We start from the raw sequence: 23,978 nt of genomic DNA on the forward strand, positions 1-23,978 counted from the left end.
CAAAATTAAGGAAATGAGAAGAGAAATTGTAGTTAGCTCGCCAAAAAGTTACCAAAAGCTGTGGCTCCAAGAAAACTCCATATGCATATTCAGTAGTTATTTACAAGTTCGAATAAAAACTATATGTTAAATATTTTCGGAAATTTTAACACAGTATTAAAAAACAAATCAAATTGAATGAGGCAATATATTAGGCTACATGTGAAATAAAATGTAAATGATAAAACGCAGTAAAATACTAATCGAGGGAACAAGTTAAAGGGAAAAAAACAGTAAAAAACCAATCGATGGAGCAAATTAAAGGCAAAAAATATTAAAAATTAAAAAGCGGAAAATGGTAAATTAGCCCAATTCGAGGTCCACTGTGGCTTTTCAAGGGAAATTTCTGAGTGAGCATCGAATCAAACTAACTCTATTACGCGTTTCGCCGAAACACAATTGAAACTTTGAGTTACAAAATTTTTTAATTATTTAAACAAACTGTCCAAAAATTAAAAAAAAATTAGTCTCAATTCTCTGTTCCAATTTCCCGACGCGTCATTAAGGTGTAAAAAATGTGAAAGCAATTCCGATGTACAGCAATAATAAAAATAAAAATAAATAGCGGCATGCTATTAGTCAAAATATACAATAACGTACGGGCTGGACCTGTAAGCTTAAAGAATTAAAACTTTATAAATGAATCTGAAATTAAATTTAAACGAATAAGGAAAAAATAAAACAACCAACAGCGTGGGTCTTGCTAAGACCAAGAACAAATTTTTTAAAGAAATATTAAAAAACAGACCTGTAGCAATGCTGTCTTCTCTGTTGAGGAGCAAAACAAAAAGGGGTTGTATTTCGCCTTTGCGCTTTTCATCGTTCTCCAACTTGTCGTGTGACGTAGGAAGGGGGAAACAAGGTCACTGGGCAATAGCCAATGTCAAGAGACTGTCCGTTGGCGATATATATATATATATATATATGTAAGATATAACAATATATGATAGCTGCTTCAAAATATAATTGATGACCTCAAAATTAACATTCTAAATTTGATGATCTACCCCTAAATTCGTCTCTTCTCACAGGTTCCAGAGTTTTCTATCTTACGTAATGTTTTAATGCATATACCTCTTGTCCAATCAAATTAATTCTAAACCAAAACTCTGAACTGAAACTTTCCCACTCCCAGCCTTCTTCCTATGAAAGTACTATAACCTTCCCCTTTCTACCGCATAGCTTTCCTGCTGGCAAGACGCTTTTAAACCATGCTGCTGCTGCTTACTTACTTAAGATGACGTTCTAATACAAACTGCAATTTATGTATTCAAATATAATTAAGAAACATCTTGTTTCAAAAAAGGATGATTTGATATGCATGGAAAAAATAAAGATTGTGATTTTTCAAAATATGTTGTACTAAATAGCGTCTCATGCTGTCACCACTCTGTCACCTTCAAGCCACGACGGTCTTTTCGGTCATCTACGCAGTATCGTAAGCTGTTGAGAGTTCCACTGCTTTCATCTACGCATTTGAAATCATTACATATATATATTTGGTGTGTGTGGTTGTGGTCTTGTATTGTATATGGTTCTCTGTTGTTTCTCTGCTGCTGTTTTTTGAAAAATGTATGAAAATGTTAGAAACGAAAATAACATAAGTTACTTTAGTTAAATTAATATATACTTTTGTTTGATGACTTTTGTTGATGTCTAAGGATGCAAGCATACATATTACTTTGTATTCCATGCTAAATACCTTGATAACACTGTCAATATTTCCCCCCCCCAGCAACCATTACCAAACACACTCACTATTCACCATTACCAAACACACTCACTACACACACACACCTGTGAGACACTATTTATTGTAAATGAAACAGCTTCTCCTTTTAACTACACTCATGAACACAATCGTATTTTAGGATATTTTCTACTCCTTTTCCTTTTCTCTCTATAGGCCCTTTTTTCTCCCCTCTATTATTTTTGAGCCATTTATTTTAAATTTTATTTTGTCCCATCTTTTCTTCCTGGCCTTTCGAACTCGTACAAAATGTACGAAGTTCCTTTTTACTCTCCTCAAATACGAAATTGTCCCCTTTCTATATACCCTTCATTTGCACCTATGCTTGATTTTTCGCACACCCTGAAATATTTGATGAAGAAATAGAGTGGATTAATGAAACCAAATACCTTGGAGTCACCCTTGACCAAAAACTTACCTTCATAACCCATTTCCGATCCGTAGTACAAAAATTTAAAATCACCACAGCTACTATGCGACCTCTTCTTGGTAGAAAAAGCAACTTATCTACTACAAACAAATTAATTCTATATCGCTCCATACTGCGCCCAGCTCTTCTTTATGCAGCACCGACCTGGGGACATGCAGCTAAAACCAATATTAAACAATTACAAATTCTACAAAATAAAATTCTACGAGAAATTATCAATGCTCCTTGGTATAATCCCAACATCTATATTCACAGAGACCTTCGAATCGAACTTATTCAAGAGTATATTAAACGATTAGCGGTCAACTTCTTTTATTCAGTACAAACCCACAGTAATAGCCTTATTAGCACTCTCAGACACTCCCCGCGTCCCAGAGAAAAACATCGTTACCCTTGTGACGTCCTTCCCACATAAGAATTACAACCTTAATTGACTTATTCACGCCAAACTGACTCTGCGGTTTTACCACCCGCGGCTACATCTTATAACGACACTGAACTTGACACCTCCCCTTTTTTCGCCGCCGCTAGTGCGGACCTCACTCTCTTTCATCCGCCTCCCACACTCCTTTCACCTTTCTCTTTTTTCTCCCACCCGATCTTTATCAGAAGTCGAGTAAAAAGATATTTATACATCTTGACACTCGAGAATAAAATTCGATCTGTGTGCTTGTGTTGATTTTTCGCCAATCGATGCAGAAAGACTTAGCAGGTGCAAAACAAGACATCTGTCTGCTTTGTCTGTGCTAGCGTCTACATCCCAAACTGGCAGCCTATGAGAGAGGCGATTCTATTATTTTCATCGAGGAGTAGGGGAGTTAGAATGGTTTTCTGAGGAATCTACCCGAGGCTGGGTGCATTATGAATAAAGACAAAAAAGTTCTTAATAAGTCATTCTTTATTTCCATCAAAACAGTATCACTCTTCCGAGATCAGCTTTCGTTCCGTCTACAAGCAAAACATTCGAAAAACTCAGCACGCAGGCTGATGTCACAAACAGCAGAGCCTCGCGCCGGTTATTACTTCAGTTCATTTCACAACAGAGGTAGTGCATGAATGAATTGTTAATTATATGATAACTATGCATTTATAAAACGTTTTTAATAATGAACTATAAATAATATTTTTAATTATCGATATATTGTTTTTTAAAATATTTACAAGTCTTAAGCTTGCGTTCTGTTGTGCTAAATATATTCACTTCATCTTAAATCTTCTGAAGTTTAAATAGATAAACGCGGATTTATAAAGGTGAATTATCTATTTGCCCTCTATTAGCAAATCAAAAAAACTGCCTAATATTTCCCTGAAAGTAACCGCAGAAGCTAAAGCAATCCACCTTTGCAATTTTCTGAACTTCCTAATGTAAGCAAACATCGTTCACTGCCGTTGGCGTTCCATTCTAACTTCCCTACTCTCCGATGAAAATAATAGAATCGCCTCTCTCATAGGCTGCCGTTTTGGAATGTCGACGCTAGTTTTGTCTGTCTGTTTTTAAATAAAAGTGTGTATGGCAACACTGACACGTGCCGCGAGAAGTAACCGTAAAACTTGTGAATGAGTGTAACGTGTATTCCTAGAATACCCTAGATTACTCTTTGTTCTTTATTTATTAAAGTTTTCTTCTGTTTGCTAATTATGTACAATGTATATTTAATCTCTTATGTAGGAAATAATTACATTATTAATTTTAGGCCATATTTTTCTGAAATTTCAAAATACCTATGCTATGGCAATTTCAGATAACGAATGTCGGTTATTTAAACTTAGTGAAAAAGATGAATTACGATTTTCTATTGAAGATCCGTCAGCAGCAGTAACTATAGAGCTGGTTGATGGCACAGCTGAAATATTTGGTGCCGAAATGTTAATGAATAAAATCTATTCATTTTCATCCTTTACTTCTGTAGCTGTGACTACTTCGAATAATTGTTTACTTAAAGTAAGAGGTAAAAATCACAAGATGAATATAACAAAACAGAAATCTACCCTTCGCACATATCATGAACTTTTGGAAGAGTGTAGGGTTGAAGCAAAGAAGAATAATGTTAGAGGACCAGTCACACTTCTTGCAGGTCCAACTGACGTAGGTAAGAGCACGTTATGTCGTTACCTATTGAATTCTGCAGCCCGATCTGGTTGGCAACCTCTCTTCATTGATTTAGATGTTGGACAAAGTTCAATTTCAATACCTGGAACTGTAGGCATTGTACCTGTTGAAAATACAGTAGATATTGTAGGGGGATTTGATGAAAGAAAACTTTCAGTTTATTTCTTTGGTTATAAAAGCCCTGGGCACAATATTTTGTTGTACTCTCTGCTGATTAAAAAATTAAGTCAAACTTTACATTCTCGAATGAAACATATTAGTAAGAATGTTCAAGCATCTGGAGTGGTAGTTGATACATGTGGATGGACGACAGGCAACGGATATTGCTCAACTGTTCTTGCATCTAAAGCATTTGAAATTGATGTACTATTTGTTCTTGGTGACAGTGACCTGTATACTCAGCTTCAGCAGGATGTATCTTCAAATGTGAAAGTGATATTTATACCAAAATTAAGTGGTGTTGTTGAGAGGAATAGGTCAGTAAGAATTAAAAGACGAAATGATCTTATAAGGGAATATTTTTATGGTTCTACTACTCCTCTTGAACCTTATATATTTGAAGTCAGTTTTTCAGATATTGAAGTATTTCAAGTGTTCATTTCATCAAAGAACAGACCTACTAATTTATCCAATGTTACATCAAAAGATATTTCTGTTGAATCAGTGCTGATAAATACTGAACTTCTAAATCATATTCTTGCACTTAGTTATGTCGATAGTATAGATGAAGATGTAATGTTGACCAGTGTTCTTGGCTTTATTTGCATTAAGGACATTGATATGGAACGTAAAATCATTACAGTTCTTTCTCCACAGCCTAGTCCTTTGCCTAAAAGAATTTTGATTAAAGGAGATATATTGTTAGATGATGATAGTTAAATGCAGCTTTTTTAACCGTATGTGTATATTTATGTGGGCTTATGGCAGTATAATTTTATGTGGTTATTTGTTCAGTTGCAAACACATGCCAGCACTACTAATTGTTTTGAAAGTAAAAACATCAACAGAAGATTAAAGTCTTAACATTGGAATTGACGGGAAAGTGAATGTATGGTAGCTTTTATAATTATTAAATTTTACTTCAGATTTTAATATTTTAAATTTGAAAATGGAAGCACTATTCCAGAGAACCTGATAAATGTAAACATTACCAAAATTGATATTACAATAATGTTAGAGGTAATCTTACATATTTTTTTTATTTTTTTTTTATTTTATTTTATTTATTTATTTTTTTTTGGTGTGTGTGTATGTGTGTGTGGTAGCAACCATTACAGCATTATGGGCCCCCACGCAAACCAATGTGCTGCTGCCCCTATGACAACCACTCTATGAAAGAAAACATATTAATATGGGGCTCCTATGCTCATAAAGCCCTCAGTCAAATGCATTAAGACCCCTGATTTCAGTGAAAAATCAAACATAGTGGCAATAGTCATTTACTGAAATTTTAATTGCCATTGAAGGTTGTTTTCCTGTAAAGTAATATATCTCGAGTAATGTTTTTAACAGTACATTTTTTGGGAGGGGAAGGGAAAGAGGGCTTTCTGATTATTCCCCCAATCCTTCTGCAAAATCACTGATCATTGACAACTATTTCTTTCCAACCTAACATGAAAAAACAGTAGTCATTTTAAGAAATAGCAGCACACTGAAAATTACATGAAACGGCAATGATTCACTAACCAAATTCCTGTCTTTGTTGCCTGGAAATGAAATGTTGCTATATATAAATATACAAGAACTTTTAAGGTATTTCTAATAATGGAATTGGGTTTTCATCCACAGAGACGTACTTAACAAGCTGATTTTTATTTATATACATATACTTAATATTGTGCCTTTTATAGTAATTTTAATTCATATACACTAAATATCAATCAATCATGTTTAACAAGTTAAATTTGACTTGTGTATGCTTATTGGAAGCACTGCAACAGAGATCCCTGTAAATGTAACCATTGCCAAATTAGCGATAACATTTCAAATCTGGTAATCTCCTAAAGTACTGTTCATAGGTAGTAATCATAACACTTGCTTTTTTTTTTTTTTTTTTTACTGTTGTTTGTAATATGCACATTGTATCATATTCATCATTGTCTTTGCAATTGTAACAGAAAAGTACCTAAATAAATGTAAGGGAGGAGGATGGATGTGATATTTGCCATTACTCATTAAGCTGTTTCATTTAGTTATTTCTTCAGCATATAGATGACATTATTGTAGCATGATTCACAAAAAGAAAAAGGAACCCATGGCTGCAAAATGCATCAAATGCTACAAATCTCATTGTTTGAGCAAGCAGCAAGGACTCCCAAAAGCGATGCCATTCTTAGGAGGCAAGCAGAAAAAGGAGCAATTATTGATCAAGCAGTGCAGTGGGAAATTATATATTTGATGATAAAGAGGTTGGGTCTAATCCTAGTATCCGGTGCACATGGGATTTGGCTACTTTTGGCGACTTAATGATAAGCAGCAAAAACGGAACATACACGATTTATTTTTTGTTTTAATTTTAGAATGGTTGTGAGTGGATTATAGAACACGATGATGTAATAATACAAAAACACTATTTCTATACATTACATTAATCAGTACAAAACGCATTTTGGTTTAATCCTAGTATCTGGTGTATACAGGATTTGGCTACTTTTGGCGACTTTATGATGAGCTGTAAAAACGTAACATATATGATGAGTAGGAAACAGGTCATTCAAAGAATGTATGTAGTTATACATAGTATATAGTATGTATGTAGTGATAGTATATAGTATATACATAGACGTTCTTTGGGTCATTTTTGGTGTTGGCGAAAATTTTCAAAATCGCGCCAAGGCTGCACCGTACACAGTCAAAAGTCGTTAATCCGTACTCGTCGGGACTTCGGCGATTCCAGATTATAGATCATCAGTTTAAATCTGGTTAGATGGCATGCAGAAATTACGAAATTAAAAATATGAAATCGTAATTTATTAAATAAAGAACAATTATGATCTAAAGGGTATCAAAATTTACAAAAGAAAAAGCTTAATATTTATTTGTTTACTTTATTAAACATTTCTTTCAATGTAAGTTGCTTCGTTTCATGTGATAATACTTTCTCTTTAATTCTATTAAACAGACATAATTTCTTGTTTAGTTAAAAAAGTTCCGCTGTTCAAGTCCTATAATTGCTGTGTTGAGAATACCTACTAATTTGTCAATCGAAATGTTTTCGTTTTCAATAACCTCTGGGTCACTTTCTTCACTATCAGAAGCGAATTATAATGATGAGGAACTTGATTTAAATCATATCAGAGTACATCGAGATTAAGTACTACACTTAGTAAGGAATTATAAGCCAAATAAAATAAAAACATCTGCCTTGAAGATAAGGATAGTGCTGACAGATCAACTTCAAATCCGCAGCGTGAAATGATAAACAGATTTCGGATTTCGAAACACACTTTCGCTTTGTAGATACAAATTACATATTAGTAAATATATATCAGAAATTCTATTTGACGTAATCGAAAGTTCAAGCTTACTTTTATGAAATTGCTCTAACAGTCTGCAAAAAATAATAAGCCAGATACAATTTGAAGATTAAGGAACAAAGCAATCTGCAACATTAACTGAATTAGATAATTTTAGCTTAGTTTATACCGTCCGTTACACATTCAACGCGCATGCACACAAACATATTCGCAGCTGTAAAGGTATTACACGCACTCATAAACGCCTGTCCACATGCGTGAACGCGACGCATGCGCAGAAAGTCTTTGAGGTCCGGATTATGGGTGTCCGAATTAACGACTTTTGACTGTACTAGGATTTTACCAGAGGTTGTTAGAATTAAGAAGTTTTTCTGAAGATGTAGAGGTACTATAACGTTTTGAGGACCGTAAAAATTTGTAGCAAAAATGTATGAGCAAAGGTGCCAAATCTAGCGTACGCACTGATTTCAAATTGCATAAGTTTAGATAGTTCTATATTTCTAAAGATGCCATTGAAATACTAGTTTAATTTTTAAATCCTTTTTTGATATGCTATGGATTTAAAAATTTGGGAATTGGCCATGACGAAAAGTCTGCAATCCATGTACACATCAACCTATTTTCACTTAAAAAAAAAAAAAAAATCCCAGAATTGCAAAAAAAATGGCACTGCGCACACCCTTGACTTTATCCATGTACACATCGGCCTATTTTCACTTAAAAAGTAAAAGAAAATTCACAAAAATCCAATTGTTTTTACCCTTGTAAAAAACGCTAAAAAAATAAGTGAGCGATTCTGCGCTTTACTGAGAATTTTTTCAAAGAAAAGGCATCATTCATTATAGAAAATTATGTTTGAACAAGCAACGAGGTGAAATTATGCTTTACCGATAACTCCTTTAGCGATGCAGGAATCCATTCAGTTATGTTTAGCTTTTTTTATATGTAATTTATAATAATGATCTGAAATAGTTATTTAGTCTTCTGCTTCCATTCAGTTATGTTTAGCCTTTTTTATATAAAATATAATAAAAAAGTATCATATGAAATTAACCTTTCATCTAAATTAAAACAGTAATCTTTAGATAGTTATTTACTATTATACTTCTTTTCTTGCGTTAGGGTTGCCGCAATTACTTTTGGCAGCACTGGCATCAACAATAGTTTGGCGATTTTTCGTGGCCCTCAAACGGAATAGTACCGATGTGGATAACTGTAATGTTTCAATAACAGAAAGTCTGTAGAATAATCTTGCAGAATTAGAAACTCTTCTTTTTACACTGTATATTGCCACAAAAAAGCTACAATCTGAAGAATTAACAGGAAGCTTGTTTCTACAAAAATTGAAAAATGTGATATTTGTTATTTTTAAAATGAGATGGCTTATTGTAGAAGGAATCATTTCTTCATTGCAGAAAAAAGAAACTAGTTTACTAGATAATGAGATTTTGCTGGGTTCAATATATGTAGCTCAGAACAGTATTCAAATCAAGACAGTTAAACTGCAGACATTGTAACTGAGCTTGTATCGTCCTCCTCTATTGATGAATCAGATTTTGAGAAATATTTAGATAATATTGAAAAGGCTAAGGCAAATGGAATGAAAATAAAGAACGAAGAGACTTTGGATTAAAAAAAAAAAATACAAACAAGATTTCTACACAGCCCTTGAAGAAATAAAGAAGTATGATCGCTCTTGCAAGACACCTTTTTTAGAACTTTTACAAATCTATCCTGAAAAGTTAAAAGAAGTAAGCCCTAACAGTAATAGTTCTTCCTCCTACTGAAGTTAGTGTGGAAAGACTATTTTCAGCTCTGAAGTTTTTATTAAATCGGATCTATGGTCCTTTATCAAAGAAAATCTTGAAGTTATACTGCGTCTTAGAAATTACTAATGCCAGTTTTTCTATTTCATAATAAATGCTAATTAACATAAATAATCTACTATGCCATCAATTTTTTTTTTTTTTCTGCAGCATCTCTTATTTCTTTTATATTAAAAAAATAATAATTTTATGTATATGTTTACATATATATGAGTCGGAGTCGGTCATTTTCTCTACCGACTCCACAGCACTGATACACACACACATATATGCACACATATATTATAAATTTTACTTATGCCATCCTATTTCTCTTAACTTAAATTCATACATGCTAAATATGTTTAACAAGCTTTTTTTTTCTTATATATGCTTAATGTCTTGTATTTTTTGTTAACTTTAAGCTTAATACCATATACTATTTTATGAATAACAGTGACTTTTGATTAACCATTATTACTAAAACCCTTCCTAATTAGCCATTAGCAAGTAAAAAATGCCTTGTTGCCAATAGGTTCTGTGGAGTAGAAAATCCTTGAAAATTCTAAAATTTTTAATATATAATTAATATAATTTCATAATTTATGTAACTAGTGTAATTTATGCTTTGTAAAAGAGTAACAATGATTTAACTATGACTTAACTGTGATTCTCATTGAAATAGTGTTCTCATATAGACTGTCATTCATGTTTAATCACAACACATATGACTATAACAAAATACAAAGTAATAAAATATACTTTTATATCATTTCAATTTTTCTTTTTTAATAATATATTTTGGTATTTTTATGTTAATATGACAGCTAAATATGAATTCTAATGATACAGTTAAGATACATTGCCGCTCAAATATACTATTGTTCTTGATTATTTGTTAGAATTTTGAGAAGTAAGTAATTCGCAGTAATATTTTCTTGGTACTTTTCCGTTTCGCCGGCGCAAATCTCGCCAAGCAGACTTTATTGGCGTCAACATACAGTATACACATAAAAAATATTTAAAAAAATGTTAGTTTTAAGAATTCTTTTTTTAAAGGCATAAACATTTTAATATCGCTTAAAATTTTATAAAAAACCGATAAATAAAGACAATAAATTTGTAAAAAGACATTAAGAATTTACTACGCTTTCATGGTTCATATCACGTGACCCGAAGCGATCTCTTCTCATGTGAACTACTCTCTACAAAAATCTAATGCTCTCAGTAATTATCTACATTAATTTCAAGTTAAATCTTAATTTGGAACACAAGTTTAAATGCAAGAAATATTTCAATTCGTACGAATAGCTTACTCAGAAATTATGTAAAACTGCAGTACTTTACTTCGCTAATGCATTCTCATTAGAATTGATGAATTTAACTCTTGACTTTACCTTTTCTATATTTTCGGCTTCGGGTAAGCGCTGTGATTGCATCCTAATTGACTTAATTACCGAAAATGGCCTTGGACATAAAACTGAACTATCTGATAAAAATTCTATGTAATTATATGTCAGTATTGAAAGAAGCAACCAATCTGATAAGAAAAAGCTGCGACTTGTTTTGAAAATGAGGCGTAAAAGGTTACCAGCGAGAATATTCCGTTTGGCATCGGTTGCACCATTATTAGCGACTTTATCGCTTGCGCCGGTAAAACGGAAAAGTACCATTTTCTTTTGGTATGATCATTGGCTGTAATATCATTTTGGTGCTACTTTAGCACTAAAGTATAATTTCATCTTGTAGTTATTTGAATGAAGTTTTTTTTTTTTTTTTTTTGGTGGGGGGGAGTATTTCATTAATTTGATTTATTATTTGGCAATTCATAAAATTTGTCTTAATTCCTTTCTTAAAAAATAAGCAAGTCAAAATCTTGCTCATAACCTGGATGAAAAAGTGATGAGTTTTCATATTTGGTGCTGTTCATAGGTATACATTTTGGCTGTCTCTCCCTAATGATAGAGTATGTATTTTTATTTAATATTGAACAAATTCATTTTACATGTAGGGTTAACTTAATATAATATTATATATATAACATAACTTAATAATATAATATATATATACATATAAACTTAAAGCAATCAAAATTTAACATTCACAGTCAGACAGCTTTTGACAATAAATGTGCAAGCATGTTTCACTAAATAAAAGGATGTGAAGGCATTGCTGAAAATGGATAAATGTGAAAAATAACAAACTAAATTTTCAAGTTTTGAGTAAAGAAGAAATCATTAGTGGCATAGATCTGGAGAATAGGAAAAAAAAAAATGTAGTAATCCTGAGAGTAAGGAAATGAAAATGAACAATATGAAAATTTCATTTGTGGAGTAGTTAAATAAAGCTTTCTAATTTGAGCAATGTACCTCTGTTGCACATATTTTGTTGATAGAAATGTGATGTGATCATAGAGTGACTGATATAGTTATAGGACATTCATAAATAGTAATAGAGTTTTTAAAAATAAATAAATAAATACAGTGAAACCTTTCTTAACAAGCATAATTTGTTCCCAAATCTTACTTGTAATCGTCTGAAACAATCGTCAAGGAAAACGATTTTTTCTGTAGAAATCTTATGTAAAATAGGATAATACATTCTCCCCAAAATACTCAAATTTATAGTAATGTAATTTATTATTTATAATACATCCCCTTTTTTACAAGCAAGTTATCGAAAGGCATATGTGTCTGCCTACACTTCAAAATTTGGCATGAAACACTGCATTATCGTTAAATAAACTGTATCGTGCATAGTCACTGCCTTATTAGGGTGAGGCATGTACTATGCAGCAGTTCCCCATGCTTTCAGTTTCTCCTTCATTTTACTGGAAGGTTGTTTCCTTGTTAGAGGCTGTTATCTTCTCCTTCTCTAATGAAATCTCCAGCACAACTTCTTGCAATGACACAAAATGCTCCATAATCCCTTTGATGATCAGCTCTTGCTATGTTCTTCCACTAGCACATTGATTGTCTAACTTCATAATCTTGGCCAGTGACACAGTCTCTTTTATTACAGGCTCATCAGGAACCTTTTCAAACACGTCAGAGTCACGTTCAACAACAGTATTCAGCCAAGATGTAGGGAAGATCCTGTTGATGTCGCCACATTGCTCATTTACAGAGTCATTTTCTGATATTTCATTTTGCTTATTATATGAATTACTCATTATGGGAGGTGCTCATTAAGCAATTGTAAAATAAAATAAATTAGTGTAGCATGAAAATGCACGGTACAAATTTGCTAAAATTGCATAGATTGTGTAAATTTTGATGGAGTATGTTTATTCCTGTTTTTTGTGAATATTTTTGTCATACTCTTAGGCTTGTGTGAAAGCTTTTTTTGGAAGTGAATATGTGATGAAAGTTCTGAAAAGAAAAGGATTAGATGTCAGGATCATCTGTAATTCATTAGATCTCCTTATGACAACATACAGAAAATGTTTTTACATTATTGCCACATTTTTTTTTTTTTTTTTTCCCTAAATTCTAAAATTAATTTTTTTAGCTTTAAGTATGGATACTGATGCCCCTAAACATTTTGGCTGCACATTCATTCCTGCTTTCAAAACTTAATTACATATTTAATTCAGTTATTTAGTTGTCATACTGGTTAAACACAACACAATGTTGTAAAAAAGGAATGGAAGTCCATTTTCTTTCATTCCTTCTATTTGAAATTCCTATTTCTGCTCTTCACAGTTTTCTGCTTTATAGGACCGTTTTTTCTAATTATCAGAAGAGCTAACTATTTTTAATTTTTCTGGTGTATATTAATTTCAGTTTTCATATGTGTATGTAATAAAGCAAACATTGGCAATATTGATACAATAGAATATTGATGCATATTAAAAAGCAAACTTGGCAGACAAGGCAGATTAAATATTCATCTTTATTAGCTGTAATGATGTAGAAGCACTGATAGCATAAATGTAGAAATAATGCATTTCATAGATGTTAAAGTCCATACTAAAGAGCAAACTTGGAAACCAATTCAGATTAAATAATCATCTTTATTTCAGTTAACATTTGTGGCCACAATTCAATTGGCACTGTAATCATGCCTATTCAAGAAAATTTACATTTTTGGTACTGTTGCAAAAGAAAGAGAGCAGTGAGGCAGCATCTTAGTGATAACAAAAGTAGAAGCAAAGTCCACAGTTATCCAGTATGGAACCTCACCAAGGAAAGGCTTTTTCAGTTCTTGAAATTTTGAGTTATGATATGGAATAATCTAAAAGAGACACAATTCAGATGTAGTTGTTACTAGATTTAGAATAGAAAGAGGAAATACCCAAATTAAAAATTAGGGAATAGGCTATTGCTAATTTAAATTATAATTTTAATTTATACAGTACAAAGTCCGTAATCCGGACTCGTCAGGACTTCGGCAATTCCGGATTAGGAGTTTTTCCGGATTATAGATCATCAATTTAAATCTGGTAATATGACATGCAGAAATTATACAATGAAAAATATGAAATCGTAATTTATGAAATAAAGAGCAATTATGATCTAAAGGGTATCAAAATTTACAAAAAAAAAAAAAAGCTTAAAATTTATTTGTTTACTTTATTAAACATTTCTTTCTATGTAAGTGGTTTAAGTTGCTTCGTTTTTTGTGTTAATACTTTCTCTTTAATTCTATAAACAGACATAATTTCTTGTTCAGTTACAAAGTTCCACCTATCGGAAGCGTTATTTACTGGATCTAGAAAGATACTAAATTGCCGTCCGGTTGATGGTTGGGGCATTGTCGTCACAATGAAAAACTTCTGTTATATCATCTTCATTTATTACCGCTTCACCACATTTCTTTACAAAATTCAATAACTGGAAAATTTCACCTTTAGTTTGCGATGTCCGAAAACCTTCAAATTCGCGGCTATCATCACCATCGTCATCGTCACCATGAGATATGGTAGCTGGCCATAAATTATGCTAAGCATTTTTTAACGTATCTGGAGACATCCTCCCAATATGCATGCGTAAAGCTTACAAAAAAAAGTTTGCGGCTTTGAGGTCCGGATTATAGATCATTCCGGGTTACGGACTTTATATATTTTATCTTACATATTCTGTGATCTCAAAATGGTTTTTGCAGGTGATGAAAAGAATATACTGTTTAGTCATTGTCAAGTAGACTGTTGTTTAGATGATAAATGGTGTAAAGAATCACAGCTGGCTTGATGGCTAAAACATCATTTTTATTTTTACACAGTAAAAATTATTCAGATATACATTTCATCTTAAAACTGTTACAATGATAGGGGGGTAAAAGCGCCCACAATTTCGATATACTCAGTTTACATTTTGGGCAATAAAGAAAAAAGGTGAAGTGAGAGACATGGTTTACACAAGCAGCAGCAGGCGAGGGAAAAACAATGCGTACTCACTTTGGTACTATTTATAGGCAGAAGGGTTTTGTGTTAATCTTGGGCAGTGATTAGGCTAAAGATGCCGCAAAACAGAGAAATGCTGTGAAAGACTGACATAATATGTGGCAGAGTGAAGCAAAATAGTGCAAAGCCTATCTTTGAATCTGGGATGTATTTAATTAAAATTTATGCATTTGAAGGTCTGCTGCCAATTAAGTTTATATAATTATTTCCATTTAAGCTTAATAATTTTGTTTCATCTTTTATATATCCCCCCTCTCTTCAAAAAGAAAGAAGGTTCAGTGAGAACAGAGGTAGAAGCAAGGTTTGCAGTTATCCAATATGGGAGGACACCAAGAAAAAGGTTTCAGTTCTTGAAATTTTGAGTTCAAGTTCCGAATTAGCTATGTCATCAGCATTGTGAAAGTCATATGATGTGGATTGATCTATAAATGATGCAGTTCAGAAATTATTATTTTTGGAATAAATAGTGGAAATAACCAAATTAAAAGTGAAGAATTAAAGGGCTAATTCAAATTATAATTTTGATTTACAAATTTTTTATCTTATATATGCTGATTATGATTTTACTTCTCATTTTAACCTAAGCTGCTTGAAATGAAAATCTATGTGCTATTTGCTAAACCTCTAGACAAAAAACAGCGTAAAGCTGTTAGCAAAATGTAAATAAAATGTCACTTATCTTCTTTCAAATATGTCCAACTTTTATGAGTGTAAAGTATTTAATGCTACTTGATAAATTTCATAAAGTTTTATTTTATTCTCAAACTTATTAATAATTATGTTTAAAAATAATGCATCCTACTTACGGATCTAATTATTTTTAGGATTGTATTACAAAAGCGAAGTTCAGGCGTAGATAATATTTTTAATTGAATTTATTCAGTTCTTATTTGCTCATAGGTCCTTAATTTGATTCATTAATGGTCCTTAAAGTACTTAATTTCCATGTACAAAAATGTATACAAACGCTGTATATAATTTTCAGAAAAATTTTTGAAGCTCTTTGCCTGTTAAAATACATATTAGAAATGTAATTTTTTACGTATAAAGAAATCTTATTAGATATGATAAAGTAATTAACAACCCATGTAAATACATTAACAATGTTTATTATATAACTGATGTTCATTACGATGACTCTTCGGGTACCACAAGAAAAGTATGTTTTAATGAGCAAACAGTCCTTAGAGCAAAAATTTATTTAATATACTCTTAACAGTTGAGAACTTTTTATATTCTAATGGAATGTTTGCTATAACCAGTAGTTAAGCACTAACTGTTATAATATTTCCAATGTGTATAAGAGCTGAAATGCACAGATATTAAACTTTCAAATTAGAGGGAAAGATAACAATCGATTATTTTACATGAACTGAAGACATTTTGTTGGAAAATTAAGAGAATTTCTAATCATTCCTATTCAAAACATCATTTTATAAATCAAGTGATTCATATATTTTATAGCCTGAAAAGAATTGTATCTAAAATCTTACAAATGTGGTATCCTTTTCAAAAGCTTCCAATTGATGCTTCTTAAGATTTTTTTTTTTTATATGCATTTGATTAAATATATTTTAAATATATTCTCTTTGAAATGCCCATTCAGAGAACAGTTAAGTGTTCTCATTTCTGTGTTAATTTCTTGAATATGAATCAGTTGAAATGATTTTGCACTGTGTATGCTAAATTTATGGGTGAGAGAAAGAAAGAGTTTTGAGATGATGAGTATGGAAAATTTATATCAAATTTGAAAAATTTCAGTGATGCCTTTACAAAAATCCACTTTGTTCTTGCTTGCCGTTGAACGTACGATTTTCAAATATGTGCTTCTAATGCTGACCATTACACAATAAACCCATATAAAAAGAATTACAAATGAATTATTTTAGAATCCTTAAGTTAGAATTTTCCCTGAATATTTGGAGAATTTCATGACCATACATGTTAAACTGATTATATGTTAAACTTTAATCTTATATTAAAATTTGATATTTTTCAATTATTGGAAAATTAGTAATAAATACTCTAAAAGAGAAATGTAAGTTTCATACACAAAATATAAGTTTCTCATTTTATTTTTGTAAACCATAAAGGTTCATATTGAACATGACTATAAACATGTTATTCCATATGTTCAATATGGTATATCCATAAATCTTTTCTTACTTATCTGAAAACATAAAAAACCATATGGATTTATTAAAGTTTCAAGATTTATTTTGTGGAATAGTTTTCCAGTGAAACAGAGAAAAAAAAATAATAATAATAAATAAATAAATAAAATAAAATAAATAAAAATAAATAAATAAATAAATTGTTATCCAGATCCCTTTAAATGGGTTTCGAATTAACCCATTGGGTACATTTGACGTCTGAGACACGCCATTCACTTTTTTCCCCTAGGAGCGGTTGACGTGTCTAAGACGTCAAACCAAAAATTAAACTCCTGGGTACATTTGACGTCCGAGAGACGACATTCACTTGTTTTCCCTAGGAGCGGAGGACATGTCTAAAACGTTATTTGAGGTTAGGCACAATTCTGTTCATTTCATTGTAGCTTGTATCAGTCATAATAGAAGAGGCAATTAATTTTGGTGAACATTATTTGCGATACACTGCCCCATTATGTCAAAAACAAGGAATATATATTATGATAGTGATAGCGAAAGTGACTTAAAATGTAAAGAAGAATTGTTTAGTGATCCTGAAATTGACCATTACAATGAAATACAAAGCGAAGGTGATGAAGCCGATATTGAACTAAAAAATTATGACAATTATAATATAATATCAAGGTTCCGAAGACGCACAAAAGACGTCTATCGAGCAGTGATAGTGAATCTTCTCGTGAACCGGTATCAGAGAAATGGATTTGGGAAGAAGAAGAAAATGTAGCCGATATAAAAAGTTTTTCTGAAATATATGGAATTAATCCTTTGAGCCTGCATAGACTAGGTGGTAATCCTACGCCTTTAGATGTTTGGAAAGAAGTCTTGAATGAAGAATTTTGGGGCACTATAGTAGAACAGACGAATATATATGCCAGACAAGGGATAGAAAAAGAAGGGTGTGTAACAAAAAAAAAAAAAAAAAAGGTGGTTTCCTGTAAGTTCTGATGAAATGAAAGCTTATAGTATTGCATTATGCATCTTGATGTCGCACATGAAGAAGCCAAAAATGCATATGTATTGGTCAAAAAGATATGCAATAAGTACTCCAATTTTTGCCAGCACTATTTCACGCGATCAGCTTTTGATATATCAATCTTTCTACATTTTACGGATAATGAAAAGGAAAATAAAGATGACAGAATAAGAAAGATTAGAAATATAGTGGATTACCTAAATACTAAATTTTGTTACATTTACACTCCTGAAGTGAAGTAGCTATTCATGAATCGCAACCAAAAATTATATCCGTTCCACATGCAAATATTTTCTCAAATAAATCCGTACCCAAGGGGTTAAAGCATTTCAGACCAACTGAACTGTGCTCTAATCAAGTTAACATACTGTTAAATCATTTTAAATAATGCAGTGAAAAATCATACTAATATAATTCCTAGTGTAATTTATTATTTAATTAAAGAGACTGAGTTAATTTTATACAGGCGTCAGTTTGACTCAAACTTTTAGTTGGTGATAAATCTGCTAAAGTTCTGATAGTTATGTCAGATAAATGTGCTCACAAATTTAAATGATGCTTACAGGGTGTAGTATGGAATTAAAGTTGGTCTGAGATGGCTTTAAAACCTTATTGATGATATAATAGCATTTTAGAGTGCCATTATTTTGTATTTTGATGATCTTCTTATGAAGGCAGTGTCTTTGGAAGAACTCACTGATTGACTACGACAAATTCTGACGCATGGTAGAGAAACAGATTTGCATGCAAATAAAGAAAATTCAATTCAATATAACCGAACCCAAAATTCTGGGATAGAAAATGAACTCCAGATGGTATTCATCCATCTAACTTGAAATCATACAGTTTGTTCCAATTTCAAGGAATAAACAACAATTACAATCACTTTTAGGCTTTTTAGATTTTTATCATAGCTTTCTTTCTAGTAAAGCAATTACTGCAGAGCCTTTAGCTTGTTGAGGGAAATGTCTCCTGGAAATGGACCATGCAGCATAATAAAACATACGAAGCCATAAAAATCTCTTGGCTTTAGAAAGCATATTAATGCTTTTGATGTTTTGCGATGCTTCAGCATTTGAGTGCATTCTGTTCTAAGTCATAAACAATTAAATATGATTTAGACAAATGGAATGAAATGGCTGCATATTTTCAAAGTATGTCATAGCTCAAATCAATTCCACTGCATTCTGAAGGCTGTCAAGAGACAATTTTCTGGATACTATGAAACCTGGAAAAATTCTGTGAATTCAAAATATGTCCACTGCTGAAATTTTAATAACTCCTTTGCTTCACAGATCAAGGCTTTTCCCGCTTGCCCATGCGCCAGACGCAACTGACAAAATTGAAACCTTGCTGTTTAGAGGATAATACATAGGTGACTTGCTGAGCCATAATGATCATTAAAAAAATCTAATATTCTGAATTTTATCTGAACTCTCAAGTATTGTTGATGGGATGAATTCTAAAATGAGAAAATATGTCATGATTAAAGCATTTTGTAGTAAAATAAACTTTTAAGTTCTGCTCACGCAAGGTAAGTTATTAATTTTCTTGTACAATTATATTGTTAGGTTTTTTTGGTTGGTTTGGTTTAATTGGCGCTATCATCCATCTAACCGCTGATTTTTTAAAGAACAGAACTTTTCAATTTAAGATTCAAGATAGCTATTCCACCACAAGAAAAATTCACGCGGGTTTACCACAGGGGTCGGTAATTTCTTCGCTTCTCTATAATTTATATATTAATGATCTTCCTAATATTGAAAATATTCTCACTGCGTGCTATGCCGACGGTACAGCACTTCTATGTCACTCACTTAATCCATATCATGCAAGAAATAAACTACAGAATGCCATTGATTGCATTTCACTATGGTTTAAAGGATGGAAAATAAAAATTAATCCCGAAAAATCAAAGTGATTTCTTTATAAAAGGAACTATCCCTCAAGACTTAGAAGAAATTACGCTAAACGGACAAATCGTGTCTCGTGAGCACCAAGTAAAATATTTAGGTGTTTATCTCGACCAGAAGTTAACTTTCAAAATTCATGTTAATTATATCAGATACAAAGCACAATGTGCCTTAATGAGCATTTACCCTTTAATGTGCAAAAATTCGAAGTTAAATATCAACACTAAAAGAACACTCTGTCTACAGGCAATCTGACCCATAATTCTATATGCCGCCCCGGCGTGGGCACTAATGCACGTTCAAACAGAGCAAAGTTTTCAGAGTAAAACTCTCAGATTACTATCAAACCTCCGTGATTCGTTAGGAGCACTGTCATTCATAATTCTCTAAAGATTTTACCATTAGATGCTGAATTACTAAATATTACATTCAAATTCTATGAAAAATGTGATTCCTTCACTCACGAAGATATTAAAAACATAGGGGAGTACGACTATCTAATTGAACAGTCGCATAAACGGTCCAGAACTATATATCCAGTGCTTAAATTGCGCCAGAGCCCACCGGAGCCCGGCTCCGGTACTTCTCAATTTTTAAGATAAATTACAATTCTAGCCGGAGCGCACCGGAGCCTTAGATAAGATGAACTCCGGTACTTCTTTTTATAAAACTGAACTGCAATTTCAAGGGGAAAAAATTAGAATTCCTAACGTTTTAGTTTAACAATAAGCAGATCTTGCAATACTCTATTTCCCTAAAAATACGAAACATGAGACGTTCAAGTAAAGTCCCCTCACTCACATGCGAAATCCTTTCCATTTAAGAAGGCAATGAATTCGGGGGGGGGGGGTGTTTAGGAACGCGTAAATTTCTCGCCATGCCATCGTATCTAGTATATTGTTATCGATGGTTACAGTTAGTTATCCTCACAGGAAGGAAAATTTGTGTTCTTAAATGTGCGTTAATTGACAGCGAGTACAATAAGAGTGAAATACTGAGCTAAACCTGCTCAAACACGTCCTATACATTGTCCACTAATGTAACCAAATACGGAGGCGAAAAGCGTAACCAGCAACTTTACATCCATCCTTAGAAGTCAGATCCAGAACTCAATTTACCCCTGACACACTTTTGATTGATGGCTATAATTATATCAGCAGAGAGCCGCGGTCAAAGAGAACGTTCTCTCTCACGAAGATCCCCTCATTTTTTTGTTTCCAGCCACTCATACCCTCACGCTCTCATTCTGTTTCGCCTTGTTTTTAGCATTATCTGAATTTTCATCAGCTATACTTTAAGCATATTTAATTTTTGTGATGATAAAAGAACTTTTTTCCCCTACAATCAGAGCTTAAATTGGGCCGGAACCCACCGGATTCCGGTTCCGGTGCTTCTTAGTTTTTGTAATAAATCATAATTCTAGCCGGAGCGCACCGGAGCCCTGAATAAGAAGGCTGCGGCACTTCTTGTATGTAATTGAATAACAATTTCAGTGGAAATTTTTATCTCTAAAATAAAATTTTATTAAAAATTGCTTATCAAATATTAATTTATGTATTTACATTTTATTTAATTTTAATTATTTAATTACTTTAATCTTTAATTATTTAATCATTTCAACAAATAATATTTAATTAATTATATAATAATTATTGACATAATAGCAATTTATAAACATTAATTAGATAGCTATTAGTTAATTTAATAATAATTAACTATTTAATTTAAATATTATTAATGAGTTTAATAGTCATTTTATTTATTTATTTACTCTTGTTCCTCTTTGCTGATGGTCTTCCATTTTAATTTTAGAAATTAAGCCCTGTCTACATCATAATGTTAGATGGTAATTCTTGTATATATTTTATTATTTTCAACTATTTAATCTAGATTTTGTTTCCTCTTTATCATCATTTTCATTTTATTATGGACTTTGTCCGGTACCAAGGCGGCACGGACTTTATCATAATTAAATTCGTATATCACGTGACAGTCTACTTCCCTGTGAGTATTAAGATATATGTACTTTCGCCTCAGACGAAAGCACAAAGATTTCTGGGACTTGTATATATTATTTTCTATTTTTACTATACTATACTGTGTCAAATTTACGATAATATGTAAAAGATATGCCATTGCGAAAAGATATGCCAAAGTTATGCCTGACGATATCTAATTACTATTATTGCTTATCCAACGAAGACTTCATCCGTGGCCGATAAATGGCGCCACGCCTGATCAACTTCTTTACTGCTGAAGACTTAGCACTTTTATTACAAGTGAACAGGTGTGGTTTGGTTTATTAGATTACGGCAAAGCACTCGAGGGCTATCTGCCTTAAGGGAGGGATGCCTTCGTGGAGGACTTTTTAAGGAAAACTGGCTCGTATACACGTTACACATGGGGAAAACCACGGAAACACCCATGCAGCCAGCCCGTTCACGGGATTCGAACCTCGGACCGAACTGCCAGTGTTCAGCGACGTTACCGCTCGGCCACTGGTGGGCGCAAGTGCACAGGATTTTCCCACTTTTATGGAATTTAACGAACTTTTATAGGTTCTTAGGGGAATGAAAAACATGTAGTGGTAAAGAACTAGCTTGTTATTCTGAAGCAAACAGCAAATAATTGGTAATTGATTGATAAATATAATAGAATATTAAACATTTTCAAAAGCGCCTTTGATAAGTTCAGAAGCGCATCATTTGAAAATCTTGGGTTTTTTTTTTTTTTTTTTTTTGAATACTAAACAATTTGGCATTTTAGAACCATAAAAAATCGTTAAAATTTTTTTGCTAAATTAATCTCTTTAGTTCTAATCGCAATAAAATTACCGTATTAGGTGTAAGACTGAATATTTAAAAATAAATAAATACTTTTTTTTTTTTTTTCTTTAATCAAAGTTATTGCATTGTCATTCCGTGCCGTTTCTTGTTTAGTTTCAGATCGACAGAGTTTGGCCAAATTCTTTGGTTTGGCAACGACGTATTGTCAACAAATAAATTAGCATGTGATAGACGTTATAGGATAATTTTCTTGTCTAATATAATTTTTGTAGTGTAGTTTAAAAGTAATTATGTCCGAGAAACAGAGAACAAGTCCTATTAAGAATTTCTTGGCGGGTGGTGTTGGTGGCATTTGTTGTGTAGCCGCTGGGCATCCTTTAGATACAATTAAAGTAATTGACTGGCTACTTATTTGTTTTTAGTTAATGCAAAATTTGTAAATGCGATAATTATGCTTAATAGTTACCAGAATTACGCAGTACTTCTGTCCTGTAATATGTGTGATGCTTGTAATGTTTATAATTGTTACTTGCAGTGAATTAGAATTTGTTTTTATTCCTTTTTATTATTTTAAAGTGCTGTTAAGGAATGTACTTATTTACGCGACATCTGAAATGTAGATTTTATAGCCTATGGTTAAATATTCAATAAAAATCTTGTATGAAAATTTTTTGAATCCTTGTTAAGATATTTTAACTAACTGAATATCATGCAAGAACCATGCGAGATACCTAATTTAAACATTCTGTAATTGATTAGTACACGTACGAGAAATTTTTTTCCTCTGAGTGTCCAGAATATAACGGTGATTATAAAATATAAAATCATTTGAGTTTAATCCTAGTATCCGGTGCACACGGGATTTGGCTACTTTTGACGACTTTATGATGAGCAGTAAAAACGGGACATATATGATGAGTAGTAAACGGGTCATTCAAAGAATATATATAGTTATACATAGTATATACTTAGTATATAGTGTATAGTATATACATAGACGTTCTTTGGGTCATTTTTGGTGTTGGCTATAATTTTCAAAATCGTGCCAAGGCTGCACCGTATACTAGGATTTTACCATCATTTGTATTAGCTCATTTTATTATTTCCATAATTCAAGTAAT

General features: G+C 32.1%; 1 protein-coding gene and 1 pseudogene across 1 annotated transcript in view; both read left to right on the forward strand.

Annotated features, from left to right (window-relative positions):
• Positions 1-3,948: 3,948 nt before the first annotated feature.
• Positions 3,949-5,208, forward strand: LOC118189669 (protein CLP1 homolog pseudogene; annotated as a pseudogene).
• Positions 5,209-23,008: 17,800 nt separating this feature from the next.
• LOC118189668 (mitochondrial carnitine/acylcarnitine carrier protein-like) overlaps positions 23,009-23,978 on the forward strand; it is an 88,522-nt gene continuing 87,552 nt past the window's right edge. Inside the window, exon 1 of the mRNA XM_035360329.2 lies at positions 23,009-23,249. Within this exon, the coding sequence (XP_035216220.1) occupies positions 23,148-23,249 (102 nt within the window). The 5' untranslated portion in view covers positions 23,009-23,147. The remainder of the gene's footprint in view (positions 23,250-23,978) is intronic.

Source organism: Stegodyphus dumicola, chromosome 4, assembly GCF_044657685.1.
Source record: "Stegodyphus dumicola isolate Sdum_Otavi_A_Nest chromosome 4, ASM4465768v1".
Lineage (NCBI taxonomy): Eukaryota > Metazoa > Arthropoda > Arachnida > Araneae > Eresidae > Stegodyphus > Stegodyphus dumicola.